Source organism: Cornus florida, unplaced genomic scaffold (genome assembly GCF_030987335.1).
Source record: "Cornus florida cultivar Cherokee Brave unplaced genomic scaffold, ASM3098733v1 CherokeeBrave_3.0.0_Hap2_Chr05, whole genome shotgun sequence".
In the NCBI taxonomy this organism is placed as follows: domain Eukaryota; kingdom Viridiplantae; phylum Streptophyta; class Magnoliopsida; order Cornales; family Cornaceae; genus Cornus; species Cornus florida.
The window spans coordinates 98,445,187-98,464,577 of record NW_026775575.1 but is presented as its reverse complement, the minus strand read 5'-3'; the positions used below and the strand labels follow the sequence as shown (position 1 = coordinate 98,464,577).

At 37.4% G+C, this 19,391-nt stretch overlaps 1 protein-coding gene and 1 long non-coding RNA gene across 2 annotated transcripts; both read left to right on the top strand.

The window, feature by feature from the left end:
• Positions 1–12,606: 12,606 nt before the first annotated feature.
• LOC132310394 (uncharacterized) lies at positions 12,607–13,306 on the top strand. Its single transcript, XR_009482601.1, has 3 exons — positions 12,607–12,669; positions 12,767–12,982; positions 13,068–13,306. It is a non-coding gene; the product is annotated as an uncharacterized LOC132310394 (long non-coding RNA).
• A 2,755-nt stretch (positions 13,307–16,061) lies between these two features.
• Positions 16,062–16,964, top strand: LOC132307863 (thaumatin-like protein). The gene has a single exon (XM_059805739.1). It carries the CDS (start codon positions 16,092–16,094, stop codon positions 16,791–16,793), a length of 702 nt encoding a protein of 233 aa, XP_059661722.1. The 5' UTR covers positions 16,062–16,091; the 3' UTR covers positions 16,794–16,964.
• Positions 16,965–19,391: the final 2,427 nt, after the last annotated feature.

Below are 19,391 nucleotides of genomic sequence, written 5' to 3'. Positions count from 1 at the left end.
TATATCCAGGTGGTTAATGCCGCCTTACAGCACTGCCAGATGAGGAGTGATTACCGGAAGTCCAAGGGAGATAAGCGGGCTAACCGAGACTACCAGACAGTGGAGAAAGGAAGCAGCAGTGGTACCAAGTCCAATGATCGGGGCAGATTTCAAGGACATCAACCTTGGAAGAAAAACAAAGGAAACCCAGATGTGCAGAGGGATGGAGTCCCTAATCAAGGTAGACAAGGTGGGGTACCTCAGACCGGACAGGAACAATGGTCGGGAAATCAACAGAGAAGGCAGGCAGGTCCTTTTACGGGACGTTGTTATCACTGTAGAGAGATTGGGCATCCGGCCAAGATGTGTCCCAAAGCTAAGCAGGGACAGTATGGGCAGCCGAGACCTAATCAGCCGTTACCTCTACCGGCCCCACCGATGCCACGTGGGCAAGTTCAGAATTTTCCGGCACTTCCAGCACCACCATTTCCTCCGGGACAACCTCCACAGCAGTTGCATCATGGCAGAGTTTATAACTTCATGCCACATAATGCGCAGGCTCCTCAGGCTATTGAGGGTATGTTTTCTATACATGGTAGAACTGCTCGTATACTGTTTGACACTGATGCATCACATTCTTTTGTGTCTAGATCTTTTGTTGTCTTATCTGGTATGACGACTCATTATGTGACCAACCTCTTAATATTTATACACCATTAGGAGTTGGCGCAATTTTACGAGAGTGTAGCGGTGATATCCTTATAGATATGGGCCGGTTTCGATTTCTTGCAAATTTGTTAGTGTCAGATATGCATTCGTATGATGTTATACTTGGGATGGACTGGTTATCTCAGTACCATACTCAGGTTAACTGTTACGAAAAGTCTATTGTATTTTCTATACCAGGACAGGAGATGTATCTTCTTGTTGTACCACAACCTGATAGAGGGCCTAGCACTTATTTATTCGTTCTTGAGGAGGACTCACAGGAAGCGACTGTGGTATCTCTTGACAGCATCCCGGTAGTACAGGAATTCCAGGATGTATTCCAGGAAATTCCAGGCTTGCCACCGAGTCGAGAGATAGACTTCGTTATTGATTTAGCTCCAGGCACTACGCCTATTACTAAGGCGCCGTACAGAATGGCACCAGTGGAGATGCGAGAGTTGAAGGATCAAATTCAGCAGTTGCTCAGCCAGGGATTTATTCGCAGGAGTACTACACCATGGGGAGCACCAGTACTGTTTGTAAAGAAAAAGGATGGATCTCTTCGTCTTTGTATTGATTACAGAGAACTGAACAAGGTCACTATTCGCAACAAGTACCCGTTGCCCAGAATTGATCACCTGTTTGATCAGTTGAAGGGAGCTACTTACTTCTCAAAGATCGATTTGTGGTCTGGTTATCATCAGCTACGAGTCAGAGAACAAGATGTTCCAAAGACAGCATTTCTCACAAGGTACGGATCTTATGAGTTTTGTGTTATGCCTTTCTGTTTAACGAACGCTCCAGCTGTCTTTATGGACTTGATGAATAGAGTATTCAGAGAATACTTAGATCAGTTTGTCATTGTTTTCATTGATGATATTCTGGTTTACTCTAAGTCGGAGAAGGACCATGCAGACATTTACGCACAGTATTGCAGACACTTCGAGAACATCAGTTGTTTGCGAAGTTTGAGAAGTGTGAATTTTGGCAGAAAGAGGTCAAATTTCTGGGTCATGTAGTGTCAGAAGAAGGGTTAGCAGTAGATCCAGCCAAGGTTGCGGCCGTTATAGAGTGGGGACAGCCTACCTCACCGACAGAAATTCGCAGTTTTCTGGGATTGGCGGGGTATTATCGCAGGTTCATCCAGGGATTTTCCAAAATTGCGGGTCCACTTACTCATCTGACTAAGAAGAATGTACCATTTGTATGGGATGATTCTTGTCAGACTGCTTTTGCTGAATTGAAGAGTAAGTTAACTTCTGCACCTGTCTTAGCCACACCTCAGAGTGGAATCGAGTATTTAGTATTTACCGATGCTTCTCTGAAGGGTTTGGGTTGTGTGTTGATGCAAGAAGAGCGACCAGTTTCTTATGGGTCTAGGAAGCTTAAGCCTCATGAGCTTAATTACCCGACTCACGATCTAGAGCTCGCAGCAGTGGTTTTTGCCTTGCGTATTTGGAGGCATTATCTTTTGGGGGAGACTTTTCGATTGTTTAGCGATCATAAAAGTCTACAGTATTTGTTCACACAGAGGGAACTGAATATGAGACAGCGCAGATGGTTGGAGTTCGTGAAAGACTATCATTTCTCTATTCAGTATCATCCAGGGAAAGCGAATGTTGTAGCAGACGCACTCAGCCGCCGACCCTATGTCAGCCTTTCAGCTTTGTTTGCAACAGAGTGGGATGCTTTGAAGACTATTGATGAGTTAGCAGACGCTTTTATGGCATGTGTGGTAGTAACTCCTTCTATCATTCATCAGGTCATTCAAGCGCAACTTTCAGATCAACAGTGTATTGATCGGGTTTCGGAGTTAGCCTCCGGAGATGTTCCTTTTTATTCTATAGGGACTGATGGAGGATTGAGGTATAAGGGACGTTTAATTGTGCCTTCAGCTGACAATTTGAGAAATATTGTGATGAGAGAGACACACACTTCTTAGTTGTCTGTACATCCAGGGGGAGACAAGATGTATCAGGACATGAAACGCCAGTTTTGGTGGGCCGGCATGAAAAGAGATATAGCTATCTTTGTCTTTAAATGTAGCACATGTCAGATGATTAAGATTGATCATCAGAGACCGCCAGGATCGTTACAGCCACTTCCCATACTAGAGTGGAAATGGGAGAGCATTTCCATGGACTTCATAGAGGGATTACCTACTTCACAGCATAATCACAACTCTATTTGGGTCATTGTTGATAGATTGACCAAGTCCGCTCATTTTCTGCCTGTTCGTTCAAACTTTACGTCAGAACAGTATGCTAAGCTTTATATTGCAGAAATGGTGAAACTTCATGGCGTACCATTATCCATCGTATCAGATAGAGATCCGAAGTTTGTATCAGGATTTTGGAGGAGCTTTCAGCAAGCTTTGGGTACAGAACTTTATCTTAGCACTGCTTATCATCCTCAAACAGATGGACAGACTGAACGAGTTAATCAGATTTTAGAAGACATGTTGCGGGCATGTGTTCTTGATTTTAAGGGCAATTGGGAGGAATATTTGCCGCTGTCAGAGTTTGCTTATAACAATAGTTATCAGAAAACTATTGGTATGGCACCATTTGAGGCTTTGTACGGTAGACCGTGTAGGTCTCCTGTCTGTTGGCTTGGAGTTGGTGAGAACAACTTTTTGGGTCTTGAATTTATTAAGGACACGTCAGAAAAGATCGCTATCATTAGGGATCGGATGCGTACAGCCCAAAACAGACAGAAAAGTTATGCTGACCGTCGAACTCGTGCTTTGGAGTTTAAGGTTGGTGATCAGGTTTTGCTTAAGGTTTCTCCTATGAAGGGAGTAATGCGGTTTGGGTCAAATGGTAAGTTATCGCCTCGGTTTGTGGGTCCTTTTATGATTACAGATCGGATTGGGGCAGTAGCTTATCGTCTGGCTCTACCAGATAATCTTCATAGGGTACATAATGTTTTTCATGTATCTATGTTGCGAAAATTTCTACGGGAAGAAGATCGATATCAACACATTGATGTGGGTGAAATTGAGTTGCAACCCGATGCAACCTATTTGGAACAACCTTATTGTATTCTCGATCGTAGGAATCAGATACTGCGCACGAAAACTATTCCATTAGTACGTGTACAGTGGAGTCATCATAGTGCTACAGAGTCTACTTGGGAACGGGAAGATATTATCCGTGCCAAGTATCCAGAGCTCTTTAATACAGGTATGTAGTGAATTTCGGGGACGAAATTCCTTTATTAGGGGGGGAGAATGTAATACCCCATATTTTATTAAAGAGTTTAGTTTATTTAAATTCATTTATGTGAGGATTTCTTTACTTATTATTGTGCATGCTACATTATTATATTAAGTTCATTTAATGGTGCATGTAAATTAATTGTATATGTTAAAATAGTAAATTTATTCATTTAATTATGCATGTATTATTATTAATAATTTTATTTGTTGGTTATGTTTATATTAATCATTATTAGTTAATTAAAGTATTATATTTGTGTTATAAAGTATTATAATGATATAATGTATTCTTATGTAATAATAATAATAATAATAATAATAATTATAATAGTTTAATAATAATAATAATAATAATATAATAATAATAATAATTATAAAAGTTTATTAATAATAATATTAGTAATAATAATAATAATAGTTATAATAATAATAATAGTATTAAATCACAATGTCATGATGAAATTAGAGATTATGATAGGATTTCATTAATGTGTATGGGTAGACTTAAAGCCATATGGTTGGGAATGTGGTTAATTAAATACAAAAATTAGATATTTGTAATATTTATATTATATAATTTGTATATAAATTAGCTAGCCTACCTTAGAAGGAAGGAAAGGGAGTTAAACACAAATTATAAATTCTAGTGAGCCATTGTAAGAGTGTGGAAAGGAAGAGAGAGAAAGAAAGGAGCTTGGACCGGTGTAGGGAATTTACCCGACTATGCGCAACCGGCAGATTTATTTTAAATCCAAAAAGACAAGTTATTATCTACTTTTCCCCTTTGAATCCATAAATTAATTGTTTATATTATTTAAATAATTATAGAGCTTAGAGATCATGCTAGGAAATTATTAAATTAAAATTTTTAATTTATTAAAGAAAGGAAATTTTAATTATTAAAGGTGGTCAACAATTATTTTATGGCCTATGTAATCAAAATATAGCTAAAAATAATTATTATGGCCTTTGGGATTTTTTTTGAATTTTCTAGAATTTTCCGGTAAGTTTCTGCAATTTCCGGCGAGCCTCCGGCGAGGTTTCCGGCCACCGGCAGTGAAGAAGATGACCGGAGTGATCCGGTGTGATGCGGCGCATGGTAGGTTAGTGCGCGCGTGCATCCTGGCCATTGGTAGAGTCTGATTGATCCGGTGCATCGCGGTCCATGTTACCGCGGTACACTCGGATCCGTGAGCGTTGGATGGAGGGAAGGTAGGTGGATCAATCCAGTGTAGCGCGCCCACATAGAAACGGTACAACCGACCAACCAGCACACGCCGCGTCATCAGGATGCATTAGTGCGCGCGTGGCAGCGCGTGCGCGCGCGTGGGAGGTTCTAGACGCGCGTGAAGGCGCGTGTAAGCGCGTGCGCGTGTGGGAATAGTGGAGGCGCATGTGGGAAGCTCTGGGAGGCGCGTGGGGGCGCGTGAGGGACCCCTACAGCTGCTGGAAATTACCAGAATACCCCTAGGGCCTGTTTTGTAAATTCCAGAACCTTAAACGTGGATTTTTAGGTACTGTGTTGGTATTTACGGGTTTAACGGGTCACAAAATTATTATTTTAATACCCGTTAATTATTCTTATGGCCAATTAATCTCTTCTAAGCATCTATTGGCTCGTTTACGGTACGGATATTAATGTGATTTATTTAATGACATTGTTAAATATAAATAGTGTTAATATCTTACTAAATGGAATCAAACATTACTGTTAAATTAAATAATGCCATGTTTTAGTCATATAAATTATCCAATATATATTATGGGATATTTATACTGTTAATCATATATCAACCATGATTATTATGCTGTGTGCATTTCAGGAAATAAATGGACTGTTTAAATTATGTCGCATTTATATTATATGGATGTGTTGCCATATAGAACCATGTGAGCTGGCTAATAAGTTTAGACTCATTTATACCTTATGCATTCGTTGCGATAGATAGATGTGTGGCTGTCGGGGTATGTGGTTTAATAGTATTGGCATGTGTTGCCTAATTAACATACTCAGTATATTTATTAATATTGCTGGCATGTGTTGCCTAACTTATATGCTCAGTATATTCATCAGTACTTTGCGAGGTGTTATCACTGTGTAGTTCGTTATAGTCTGTGTTGTCAGTACCGTGCACCATTTATAATAGCTGATTTCCCGGGTGGGGAAAGACGACACTTAACCACCTAGTGTGAGTCTAAGTGATCACCGTCTATTCTGGTTGAGGTCATGTTATACATGGGATAGTTCCTTTAGGATGTATACAGATATAGTACTCAACCGATTCATAATGATTAATTTATTTGATTCTCTGATTTGGGTCATAGTAGAGAGGACTTGCTCGTGGGGTTGACTCACCATTGTTGTTATTTCAGGATACGGTCAGTACCCGTTCCAAGGTTGAGGTTAGCAGTGTGGGACCACCATCCGAACTCAACTACTCTTACGATCCAGTTCAGGGTAGAAGTTTTACGTATTACTTCAGTTTCAGTTTTTATTTACTTTTGACGTCGAACTCTCAGGTTTATATTTAGGGATCCTTGACATAGGATTTCCAAGTTGTAATGGAGGACTGTATTTAAATAAAGGATGGATGGATGTTGTATTATTTACTGTTTCTTTCCGGTCTAAATTCTTTTATTTTCATCATTTTGTATTCCATGCTTGTATATTGCCAATTGTTTTTGATATCCCTCGTTTTTCGTGTATAAGCCTGATCAACTTATGCGTGGAAAATGTGGGGGTGTTACAACTTAGCTCCAGGCACTACGCCTATTGCTAGGGTACCCTATAGGATGGCACCAGTGGAGATGAGAAAGTTGTGGGATCAGATTCAGCAATTACTCAGCCAGGGTTTCATTCGTAGGAGTACTTCACCCTGGGGAGTACCGGTTCTGTTTGTGAAGAAGAAGGATGGTTCGCTTTGCCTGTGTATAGATTACAGGGAGTTGAATAAGGTGACTATTCGGAATAAGTACCCTCTACCCAGGATTGATGATTTGTTTGATCAGTTACGGGGAGCCACCTACTTCTCCAAGATTCATCTGCGTTCTGGGTATCATCAGCTGAGGGTTAGGGAGCAGGATGTTCCTAAGACAACATTTCTCACGAGATATGGTTCTTATGAGTTTTATGTCATGCCGTTTGGGACGACTAACGCACCAGCAGTGTTCATGGACTTAATGAATAGAGTCTTCCGGGCTTATTTGGATCAGTTTGTTATTGTCTTTATTGATGACATATTGATCTATTCTCGGTCGGAGGACGATCATGCTAGGCATCTACGGATAGTGTTGCAGACGCTTCGTGAGCACCAGCTGTATGCCAAATTCGAGAAGTGTGAATTTTAGCAGCGGGAAGTGAAGTTTCTGGGTCACGTGGTGTCAGAAAAGGGGATAGCAGTAGATCCAGCCAAGGTTTCAGCCGTGGTTGAGTGGGGACAACCAACTTCACTTACTGAGATTCGGAGTTTCCTCGGTTTAGCGGGATATTATCGGAGATTCATCCAGGGGTTCTCTAAGATAGCTGGACAACTGACACACTTAACTAAAAAGGGTGTACAGTTCGTGTGGGATGAACACTGTCAGTGAGCTTTTGAGGAGCTCAAAAGGAAGTTGACTTCTGCACCGGTTCTGGCTACTCCACAGAGCGGGATCGAGTATCTTGTCTACACAAATGCTTCTTTACAGGGTCTTGGATGTATTCTGATTTGGAATTGGCAGTAGTGGTTTTTGCCCTACGCATTTGGAGGCATTATCTGTTGGGTGAAGCTTTCAGATTATTTAGTGATCACAAGAGTCTGCAGTAATTGTTCACTCAGCGGGAGTTGAATATGAGACAGCGCAGATGGTTGGAGTTTGTAAAAGACTATTACTTTTTTATACAGTATCATCCAGGGAAAGCGAATGTGGTGGCGGATGCACTCAGTCGCCGACTTGTTGGTAGTCTTTCTGTTTTATTCACCACTGAGTGGAATGCTTTGAGGAATGTGGATGAGTTATCAGATACTGTTATGGCTTGCATGGTGGTTACACCTTCCATCATTCGTAAGGTTTTGAAAGCTCAACTCACAGATCAGCAGTGCATGGACAAGGTTGCAGAGATAGCTTTTGGGGAAGTTCCATTTTACTATGTTGGGACTGACGAAGGCTTGAGGTATAAGGGACGCTTAGTAGTACCTTCTGCTAACGATTTGAAGAAGGATGTGATGACTGAGACTCATCACTTTGAGTTTTCGGTTCATCCAGGAGGGGGTAAGATGTATCAGGATATGAAGAGGCAGTTTTGGTGGGCTGGTATGAAGATGGACATTGCTCTTTTTGTTTCTTAGTGTAGTACTTGTCAGATGGTTAAGATTGATCATCAAAGGCCGCCAGGAGCTCTACAGCCAGTACCGATTCCGGAGTGGAAATGGGAGAGCATTTTTATGGACTTTATGGAAGGGTTGCTAAATTCCTTCAAGGATCACAATTCCATTTGGGTTATTGTGGATAGACTGATGAAATCAGCTCACTTCTTGCCTATTCGCACTGACTTCATTTCGGAGCAGCTGGCGAGGCTTTACATTTCAGAGATTGTGAAGTTGCATGGCATTCCATTGTCTATCAAGAGTTTTCAGCAGGCTTTGGGTACAGAGTTGCATCTTAGCACTGCTTATCATCCTCAGACTGATGGACAGACTGAGCGGGTGAATCAAATTATAGAGGATATGCTTCGGTAGTGTGTTCTTGATTTCAAAGGCCACTTGGAGGATTCCTTACTGCTTGTGGAGTTTGCTTATAATAATAGTTTTCAGAAGACTATTGGGATGGCACCTTTTGAGGCGTTATACGGCCGACTGTGTCGATCGCCTGTTTGTTGGATGGAGGTTGGTGAGAGCAGATTCTTGGGTCCTGAGTTCATCAAGGATACTTCTGAGAAGATAACTCTTATTCGAGATCGCATGCATACTGCCTAAAGTAGGCAGAAGAGCTATGTTGATCGTCGCACTCGGGCATTAGAGTTTCAGGTTAGGGATTAGGTTCTACTCAAAGCGTCTCCTATGAAGGGTGTTATGCACTTTGGGAAGAAAGAGAAGTTGTCTCCGCGATTTGTTGGTTCATTCATGATTACGTATCGCGTTGGAGCTGTTTCTTATCGGTTGGCACTTCCGGATAATTTGGATCGCGTCCATAATGTGTTCCATGTTTCCATGTTGTGGAAATTTCTGCGAGATGAGGATCGGTATCAGCATATCGATGTTGAAGAGATTGAGTTATTTAGAGCCACCGTGTCGTATTGTCGATCGTCGTGATCAGATCCTTCGTAATAAGGTGATTCCTTTGGTGCGTGTTCAGTGGAGTCATCACAATGAGGCTGAGTCCACTTGAGAACGGGAGGATGTCATTTGCTCGCAATTTCCTGAAATATTGGAAAAAGGTAAGAGCGAATTCCGAGGATGGAATTCTTTTTGTTAGGGAGAAATAATGTAATACTCCTAAATTTACAAAGGATAGTTCTGGAATTTCATTAATTCTTTTTTTTTTTTTTTTTCTTGCATTATTTGATTATTTAATTGCATTAATTAGTGTTATGTGATTTATTTGTAATTTAATTGCATTATTTGATTTATTTGTTGGATTAATGTGATTACTTGTTTAATGGTATAAATAAATTGAATTAATTATTTTGTTGCATTTAATGTTTTCATTACCTGAATTTTATTTGAAGAATTTAATTAAATGTAATTGGTTGCTAATTTAACGTGACTGTAGGGTTGGTTGCACATATATAGTTTTCATAGGCAACCGACATTGTTTTACCTAGGTTTGCTTATGGGCCGAATTATACATGGATTAAGGTGTAATGTCTAAGTTTATAAATAGGTGTATTACGGTGGTTTAGGGTTTAAAGAAACAACAAAACAAAAACGTAAGTTTCTGTGTGGAGGCATAGAGGTAACAGAGACTTGTGAGAGAACTGAACGATAGAAAACAGAACAAGGCTTAGGAGGAGGACAGAGAGGACCAAGGGTGAGTAGTGGTGGATTAAACCAAAACCATAGGAGGTTTGAAGGTGGTCAGGGGTTGCTGAAAATTAGGAAGATGGCGATACAGTTTTGAAACCAAAATTACAGGCAAGTTCTTCTCTTTCTCTTTCTCTTTGGCTCGTGTTCTGTGCACCTAGATAATCTCTAGGGTTTAATCAACCAGTAACTGGAATTTACATGTTTAATATATGTTATATTAATGATCTGGTTGTGTTAAAATCAAAACTGTAACAATTTCTACATGTCTCGTTCCAGTTGTTTTTCTGTAAGCATGTTAACTCTGTTGTAACTTTAGACTTTGTAATTGATTTCAACTACTGCAAACGAACCATGGGGATGTTACTGGGATGAGATAAGATCCTTAGGTTCAGTGGTGAAGAGGAACAGAGGGGTTGGAATAGAACTGAAATTTCTTAAATTAGTTTCAGTGTTGTTTTCAAACATGCTAGTTTAATGGCTTTGTTTAATCTCTGTAATTGATTTCAAATTATTGTAAACAAATCTTGGGCATGATTCTAGGCTTAAATAAAACTCTTAAGATCAGTTTTAAAAACCAACAGAGTGATAGGAATAAGCCGGAGAAGGAGCAGAGAAGCTGAAACGAAGCACTGGGGACTGAAGGCTCTCAAAAGAGGTGAGAGCCGGCTCCATAGAAGTGGGAGCCAGCTCCCACATAAGTAGAGCCTGCTCTAAGACTTCTAGAGCCGGGTCTACGCTCAAAAGAGCCTGCTCTTCAAAAATTAGAGCAGGCTCCCTTTAGTTTTTGTTTTATGTTATATGTTTTTACGAACTATTTGTACTGTTAAGCATGGAAACTGTTCCTAATGGGTCTGGGTTTTCATAGAGGGACTAAGAAGTTGTTTTTGGGTGTTATTAAGACCCTAAATTAATTAAAGTTTAATTCTAAATTGTTGGGATTAACAGTATACAGTTAATTAATGTTCTATGCTATTAACGGATGGAAGACAAGATAATTGCTTAATTAAATTACAACAATTAAATGGGATTTAATGTGTTTATAAAACTTGTTTTAAATGCATGGTGAAATATTTTAATTAATAAATTGGACTTGTAGCATAGTGCATGGCTCTGTTTTAAAAGATAAAACAGAATACTAGTGTACAACTTAGTAAGCTGTTACCGGATATAAAGAACTAAGTTGCTTAAATTAATTTAGCAATTTATTGGACTATAATATAATTATAGAATTCATTTTAAATGCATGATAGAGTCATTGATATATTAGATTTGATCTATGCCTGCTCTGGATGCTAGTTGTGAATTATTAAACCGTTTCCAGCAATTACATGGTTTAATTCTTGGATTTAAATTGCTGAAACTTTAAACACTTTTCTGCAATGATTTGAATATTGGTTTTAGACTGTAAATTACTAACTTATTATTTATGTTTTGTAATTTACATGAATATGAAGGATTGTATGCACCGGTATGGGACGGTGACATATTAGGGACAGTTTAGCTCAAAACGCTTAAACCTACCCTAATGGATTAAAGGATGGATTGAAAAATATTAAATCCTAATTATGACTAAGTCAGATCAACTGCGACTAAGTTAAATGGCTTCCTAGATTAATGGATGGTAGCTAAGTCATATCAACTGAATAAGTTGAGAGACTAACTAGTTTATTTATTGTATGTCAGTTCAATAAATATTTGAACTACATACCCTGGTTTTGGACGAACTTTATATATATGTTTATGGTACCACGAGATGAGCTTGAGTCTCAGACTCGTTGGTTAGGGTGCGTATATGCAGTGGATGTGTAGCTGGTTATAATAGGTTAAGGTGTACCCTGTTAGGTCTAGGTACTCATGCCCACCTTTGGGTGCATTTTTGCATGTTGCTTTTTATTCACGTTGAGACCCCTATTATAGACTAGTGAATGTTCCTTAGTGTCGATATATTTATATGTATGGACTAGATAGATATTGTGAGGTGTCTACGGTGTATCTGCTTATTGGGTCACTGTATGGATTACAGTTAGATTAGAACTTGCTCGTGGGCCTGACCCACTCTTCTATTATTCTTTTTAGGTGCAGGACGGTTCCAGCCTTAGAGTTTGATCATGCTTATCGAGGATAGTCTCTCATTCATCTACGTATGTAGGACTTCTCTCGATGATTCTAGTTTGATGTCTTCAGTTCCAGTTCAGTTGAGATTTTCTTTAGGGGTCCACTATTTGGATTCCCAAGTTGTAACCTTGAAGGTTTTGGAGGATTGAATTAATATTATTTATCGTTGGAGGATTTTATTAATATTTCTTTTGGTTTTCTTTATTTAAATTCTTAATTTTCTATTCTGTGTTCGATTTAATTGTTTGATATCCCTCAGGTTTGGGCTTGGGCCTGATCAACCCGTGTCTCGGATCCGAGGGGTATCACAGTGAACCTGCCCCTGTAAGTGCAAGTGGAGTACCTAAGAGATCATCAGTTGCAACATGCAAGTATTGCCTACAAACTGGTCATAATAAAAGGACTTGCCAGAGAGCTCAAACAACAAGAGAAAGAGCTGCAGCAGCAAGAGGGAGGGCTGTAAGTGCAAGAGGAAGAGCTCAAACAGCAACAGTGAGTGTTTCAGTCAATTTTAAACTTGCTATGTTTTGATAAATTTCTTTTATTACTGTTTAATATACCTTCTAATTGTTAATTTAGGAAAACATAAGGTCTCAAACTCAAGGATCAGAAGGAGCAGGAACTTCTGGTGTTACACAACAGGTATAAGTCCTTACTTATGTTCACTATAACAAATTTTTAATTCTATAATTACCTAATACTGTACTTAGCTAATTTTTTTTGTTTAAATTTTTTCCAGTCCCAAACTGCTAGGATATGTGGAAGAAATGTAAGTGCAAGAGGTGGAAGAAATGTACATGCAAGAGGAGCTTCTCAACCAAATGTGAGTGGCATTGGTGGTGGTTCTCGATAAAATGTGAGTGGTAGCAGAGTTGGAAGACAGCCAAACCAGAGTGGCATCAGAGGTGGAAGACAGCCAAGTGAGAGTGGTATTGGTGTTAATCCTCCGCCATGGGTAAGTAATAAATTACCTAATATTTATCCTTATACATATTAATTTATTGTTGCATTAATATTCTAATCCTAATATTCAATTACAGAGAGAGTAGCAAAAGCAGTAGTACCAAGGAAAAAAACACAACAGCGAGCTGGTTTTAGAGAGGGTAACTAGCAGTTGGAGGCTCCTTTGGGTTTTATTCACCATACAACAGTGAGGATTTTTTTATGACCTACTTTGTTTGAAACTTGTAAGTTTGTGGTTGACAAAGGTTATGTTTGTAAGTTTGTGGTTGACAATGGTTATGTTTTTTTTTTTTTTTTTTTTTTTTTTTTTTTTTTTGTGGTTTCTCAGTAATAGATGATGCTTGATTTGTGATTGTATATGCATGTGCAATGATAATAGATTGATGATGCTTCAATGGTAAATGTACTCAATATAGGTCAATATTCATTACATAATTTTATTTCAAATAAATAGCAAAAACAGATAACAAGAAGTAAGCAAATACAACTATCTTCAAATACAAAATAGTTGTTTCAATAACTAGTAACCTTGAACCTATAGCTTGTCTCTGCAACCTCAATTCAGCAACAACCTCAAGCAAAAGTTGATTTGCAGGTGAATACTCCTCAGTAGCACCAACAACAGCAGCACCAACAGAATCATCTATAGGGTTACACCATTCCCAAAAACTACATGTTTCATTTTCACAAGTATAATACAGCCTTCCTTTGTTGCGATTTTTGTCATTCTCTATAACCTTCACTATAGCAAAATCCCCACAGCGACAAATCTTGTTCCTATACTGTATATAGCCTCTGCCTCTACCTTCACGACTATTTACGCTTGATTGAGACATCACTTTACATAGGAGAATATAAGAGAGGAAGAGAGGCACTTTACATAGGAGAATATAAGAGAGGAAGTGCAAAAAAATATTGTGCCTATCTCCTATTTATAGAAGCCAAACATGATCGTTGGAGTTGAGGGGCAATCTGGGCTTTAACATGGACTTTGTGGGCAATCTGGGCATTTTAAATACTTTATAACCTGAAGCCAAACATAACCATTAATATTTGTAAACAAACAAAACCGTTTAGGGACAATCTGGGCATTAAAAGCTTTTTTTTGCTGACGTCGGCAAAAAGTATCTCTGACCAACTTTGACCGTTGACTGAGGGGGAAGACTGATCTGTGTCAGAAAAAGTAGAGGGTCTGACTGAAATTTTGCAAATGTGGAGGGGTCTCCTTAAAGTTAGGACATACCTCAGGGAGTGTAACTGAAGTTAACCCAATATATATCCACAATAAAAGCTGTGAAATCCACTTATGAGGATTCAAATCAGTTCTATATATAATAAACTTGAGCACGTGTTATGATGTGCCGATGTTTGTTTGTTTGTTTGTTTTTTTTTTTTAAACCTACTTCATATATGGAAGGAAAGTATGTACGTGCTACAAATTGATAATCACTGTCCTATGAATAATCTTCATTTTATTGTTTTGTTTTGCTTAATGTGTCTCTGAGAGAGAGAGACACAAGAGAAGAAAGAAAACGAGGAAGACAGAGAAGCATTGTCCTTAATTATTAAGTCATATTCTTTTATATATTTTAATTAACAAAGAAGTGGTATCTCGATCAACTAAAGTGATCAAAAGGTGAATGGTTGAAGTATTGTAAGAGTTGTTCTCCACCACAATGGACAAATAAATAAAATAAAATAAAATAATATAAACAACACAAAGATTTAATCAATCTTCATTTTCTAATTTTTTTTCAGGTACCTTTTGTGCATATATGTTTCTGTGATCATATACAGTAGTCCTAACTGTTAAGCAAAATTAGCATTCAATTATGACAAATAACCTTTTAGATCCATACATTAACAAATATTAGGAATATATGTATACAATTTGAGGACTCGTCAACCTCTCATTTAGGAATTATATATTTTACACTAAGCCAAAAGAAATTTTTTTTTTTTTTTTTCTTACCGGAAAAATAAAAAAATAATAATAATAGTTATCAAAGTAACTTGCGGGTATAAAAAAATTAACTCAAAGTCAGAGCTAATATTTTCCAACAATACTAAATTCCAGTAGTCCAAACAGCTGCCTTCCTAAATGAAAAACATTCAAACTTAAGCAAGGACTTTAGTGAAGGTCCTGATCCACCACCATATAGTGATAATCAAGGATGAAAAGTCTATATGATTAATAAATGTTGTCACACCCATAAAATATATTTTGTATGGTCTTAATGAAGTGGTGGAATCCATTGAAAGTAGCCGTTTAATTACTGAAATTTAATTGCACAAAAAACTAACATTTCTTAATCATTTGATTTTTTTTTTGGGTAAATAATTTAAAAAAAAAAAATGGAAAATTTAATCCTTTGAAAATTCACAAAGACAAACTAATTAGAATGGTAAAAAGTTTCTTGTAGGCATCATAATATAGATTTAAATAAATCAAACGGCCGGCGATGGAAGACTGACCACACATTTGGAAAGCATTTAAATTTTGTTCTAGTAGCTCTTAAAGGTTGTTGGTTGAGGGCCTGAGGCGGGCCTTGCATTGAGAAGCAATATATGAGAAGCCAGGGACGCCACGAACAGAAGACGTAGTCCACTTAAATTGTCATGTCCACATTATCTTTATTTATGTAAGAGAAAGACGTGTGTACCTTGGGAGAAAAAAATTGGTGTGACCAGGCGCGGAGGGAGGTGGAGGTGGAGGTGGGGGTGGGGCTAATTTTTTTAAAACCTAGCTACATAATTTAGGTTACTAAGTTGCTATTTGATAAAATTAAAAATTAAGTATTAAAAATTTTAAGACCTTATATTTTTAAGTGGTAATAGAAAAATAATTTTTTTTTTTTTTTAATTTTCAGCGTTTAGCATTCAGTGATAAGTGTCTCTCGCACTTTGGCAGAAGACTTTAGCTTATTATCCGTGACGTGTATTCAATTTGAGTTAAATGATTCATGTGATGATGATATGATCATTTACCAAAAATTTTATGGAAATTAAAAGTGTGACTTTCCTATCTATGAGCCAACAGCCACCCTTCCCCTATAAAAACAACCCCATTCCCTCAACACCACCCCACAAGCACAACCCATATGCTACTTTCTCTCAATCCAGACATGAACTTCTCCAAATCTCTCTTCCTTTCCATTTTCCTTCTCACTACCCTCTTCTTCACCTTCACCCATGCAGCCCTTTTCAATGTCATAAACAACTGCCCCTACACGGTTTGGGCTGCGGGCGTCCCCGGTGGTGGCATGCGGCTTGACCCAGGCCAAACTTGGGACATCAATGCCCCGGCAGGCACAACAGGAGCCCGTATCTGGCCCCGAACCGGTTGCAACTTCGATGCATCAGGCCGGGGCAGCTGTCAGACCGGTGACTGCAATGGACTCCTCCAATGCAATGGCTATGGTGCACCTCCTAACACACTAGCTGAGTATGCCTTAAACCAATACCAAAACTTGGATTTCTTTGACATTTCTCTTGTGGACGGGTTCAATGTGCCCATGGACTTTAGCCCAACGTCCAATGGGTGCACCCGTGGCATAAGATGTACAGCTGATATTAACGGGCAATGCCCGAATGAATTGAGGGCACCGGGCGGGTGTAATAACCCGTGTACCGTGTTCAAGACCGATGAGTACTGTTGCAATTCCGGGAATTGTGGGCCCACAAATTTCTCAAGATTTTTTAAGGAAAGGTGCCCAGATGCTTATAGTTATCCCAAGGATGATCAAACTAGCACATTTACATGCCCTGGTGGGACCAACTATAAGGTTGTGTTTTGCCCTTGATCACCTGCTGATACTGATTTTCGTAATAAAAACTGTAAAATCCACTTATAAAGGATTCAAATCAGTTTTATATTTATATATAGAATAAATTTGAGCACATGTTATAATGTGCTATGCTTTCTGTGTAACCTGCTTTATAATGTATGGAAGGAAACTAGATGTTGGTAATCACTTTTCTTTGTGTGTGTGTGATGTGCGAGAGAGATGACTGTAAGTCTAAAATGTCATCATAAGAAAGAAAACGAGGGACGCCAGTGCTACTAATCCTTGCAAGCTGTTCCCATTTGGAATCTATTTGTACTTTAACCTTTGTAGAGAGTTGGAGACCTGCATCTTACTTGGTGAAACAAAGGAAGCCCAGTGCTTCATTTGTGTGTGTGTGAGAGAGAGAGAGGGGTGGGGGACGAGGGAAGACACAGACATGGAGGACATAAGCATATTCCTTGAGTCATATTCTTTTATGCAACTCCGTGATGCTTCATTTGATGTATAATTAATTCTTTTTCAAAAGGAGGTGAAAGGTTCGCTTTCTTGGTAGATATATTTATATAACCAAATAAGATTGGCGGCGAAAAAAAAAATTCTAACCAAATAAAATAAATGAAGAATACTGTATAGGTGAAGACTTCAACCAAGGTATTAGGTAAAAAACAAATAAATTAACGAAGTTATATATTACCTCTAAAATAAATAGTTAATGAAAATTCTTTATCAAGACAAAAATTAACAACACAAGAGTTTAATCAATCTTTATTTTCTAATTTTTTTTTTAACCCATTTTTTGTGCATATACGTTTTTATGAACATTAAAATTTAGAAAACAGTTAAATTAATTGATTATAGATTATAAGCCATATTTGGATCATTTATGTTGTGAACCAAGAGAATTAGAACTTGTATCCAACGTTTTAATTTTCAAAACTAAACCAAAGCTGGAATGCTTCTCTTTCGGTCGGAACAGATCAACTGTGGTGCAAAGCAATAAAATATTTTGATAGAAAGAAATAAAAAAAAAAAAAAAAAACTATCTCTTGAAATATTTACAAAATTTTCATTCAAATTAGATCTCAATTATAACAAATAAGATTCATACATGAAAAAAAGTAAGATTTTTTTTTTTATGCCAAGACTCGAATTCTCAACCGCACATTTGTAGAGTAATTAATGACCGTAATTATATGATCAAGACTACTTGGTCTGGTGATTATATATTTAACACTGAAACTCCATTTGCTTCAATGTAAAATATATTTTTTTTCAGGTAAAATATTTTCTTTCAATTTTAATGTTCGGTGTTTGATAAAGGAGGTCGAGTCTATCGGGTGAAACGTATAAAATAGTTTGTCGAAAATTAATGAATAAGTTATTTTTATTAAACTTTAATATTTTTTTTTTTTTGTAAATATTTTTCGACAATTAAATACCAAAAATTACAAAAAATATTTTTAAAATAAAATATTTTACGCTCAAATATACGGAGCCTAAGTCTAATATATATATTTTTGTTCATACTATAAAAAATTTATATCAGTCTAGAATGTTATTCCAGTAAATGCTATCATAACTTGCGAGGTCGACAGCTAATTAAAATTTGGTTCAAAGTCAGAGCTAATTGTTTCTAATCAAACTACGTACATTTCTTGTTGTCCAAACCAGTTACAAGTGGTGTCACTTTTTTTTAATGTTTGGGATAAAAAGTTATTGAAACTTAACCAAGGACTTAATGAAGGTCTTGTCCCACCACAATACAGTAATGATCGAGGACTTTAGTGATGGTCTTGTTGGGACAAAAATATATTGAAAATTCTATACGATAAATTGATGTTGTTATATACTCTTAAAATATTTTGTATATTGAAAGAACACTTCATATGTTGTATGTACTCGTTTAGTTTTTGAAATTTAATTGTATAAAAAGTTAAGGTTCCGCTTCACATTTGTTTTGTTTTTATTATTTTTATTTTTGGGTTGTTACAGTGTTAATTTTGGTAACAAAAATATATTTAATGCGTCCTTATTTTATTTTACATCGTGCAAAAATACTTCGTGAACCATGACCCAAAACCAAAATATCAAAAAGTTATTTTTTCTTATTTTGACAACTATTCATATCCCAAAACCATAACAGTAACGCACAACACAAGCAAAAAAAAAAAAAAAAAAACCTAAAATATCGTTTTCAAACGTACTTTCAATTTTTTTTCAAAATATTCCTACAACAAAAACACTTTTCTATTTAAGCTAAAAATAAAATTCTTAAAATAAAACGCATGGCAAACGGATCTAACACTTCATAATCATAAAAAATCATTGGACAAAAACTAATCATAATAGAAAACAATTTTGATAGAGCTATCATTATATAGATTAAAATAAATCAAATGGGATGGACCCCACATTTGGAAAGAATTTTAATTTCCACGAACAGAAAACGTAGTCCACTTAAATTTGCGTTGTGATTTGTGACGCCTAATAGTAGAAAAAATAGATTGATTTCCTTTACAGATACTCTCCAAGTCTCGAACGTGTAATGATAAGAAGAGAATGGTCTTCATTGAACCCACATCCATTAAGGTTTAAAAAGTCCAGTCCATGAGT

Excerpts from the sequence above, each read along its gene's own strand:
- LOC132307863 (XM_059805739.1), top strand. The coding sequence starts at position 16,092 with ATGCTACTTTCTCTCAATCCAGACATGAACTTCTCCAAATCTCTCTTC.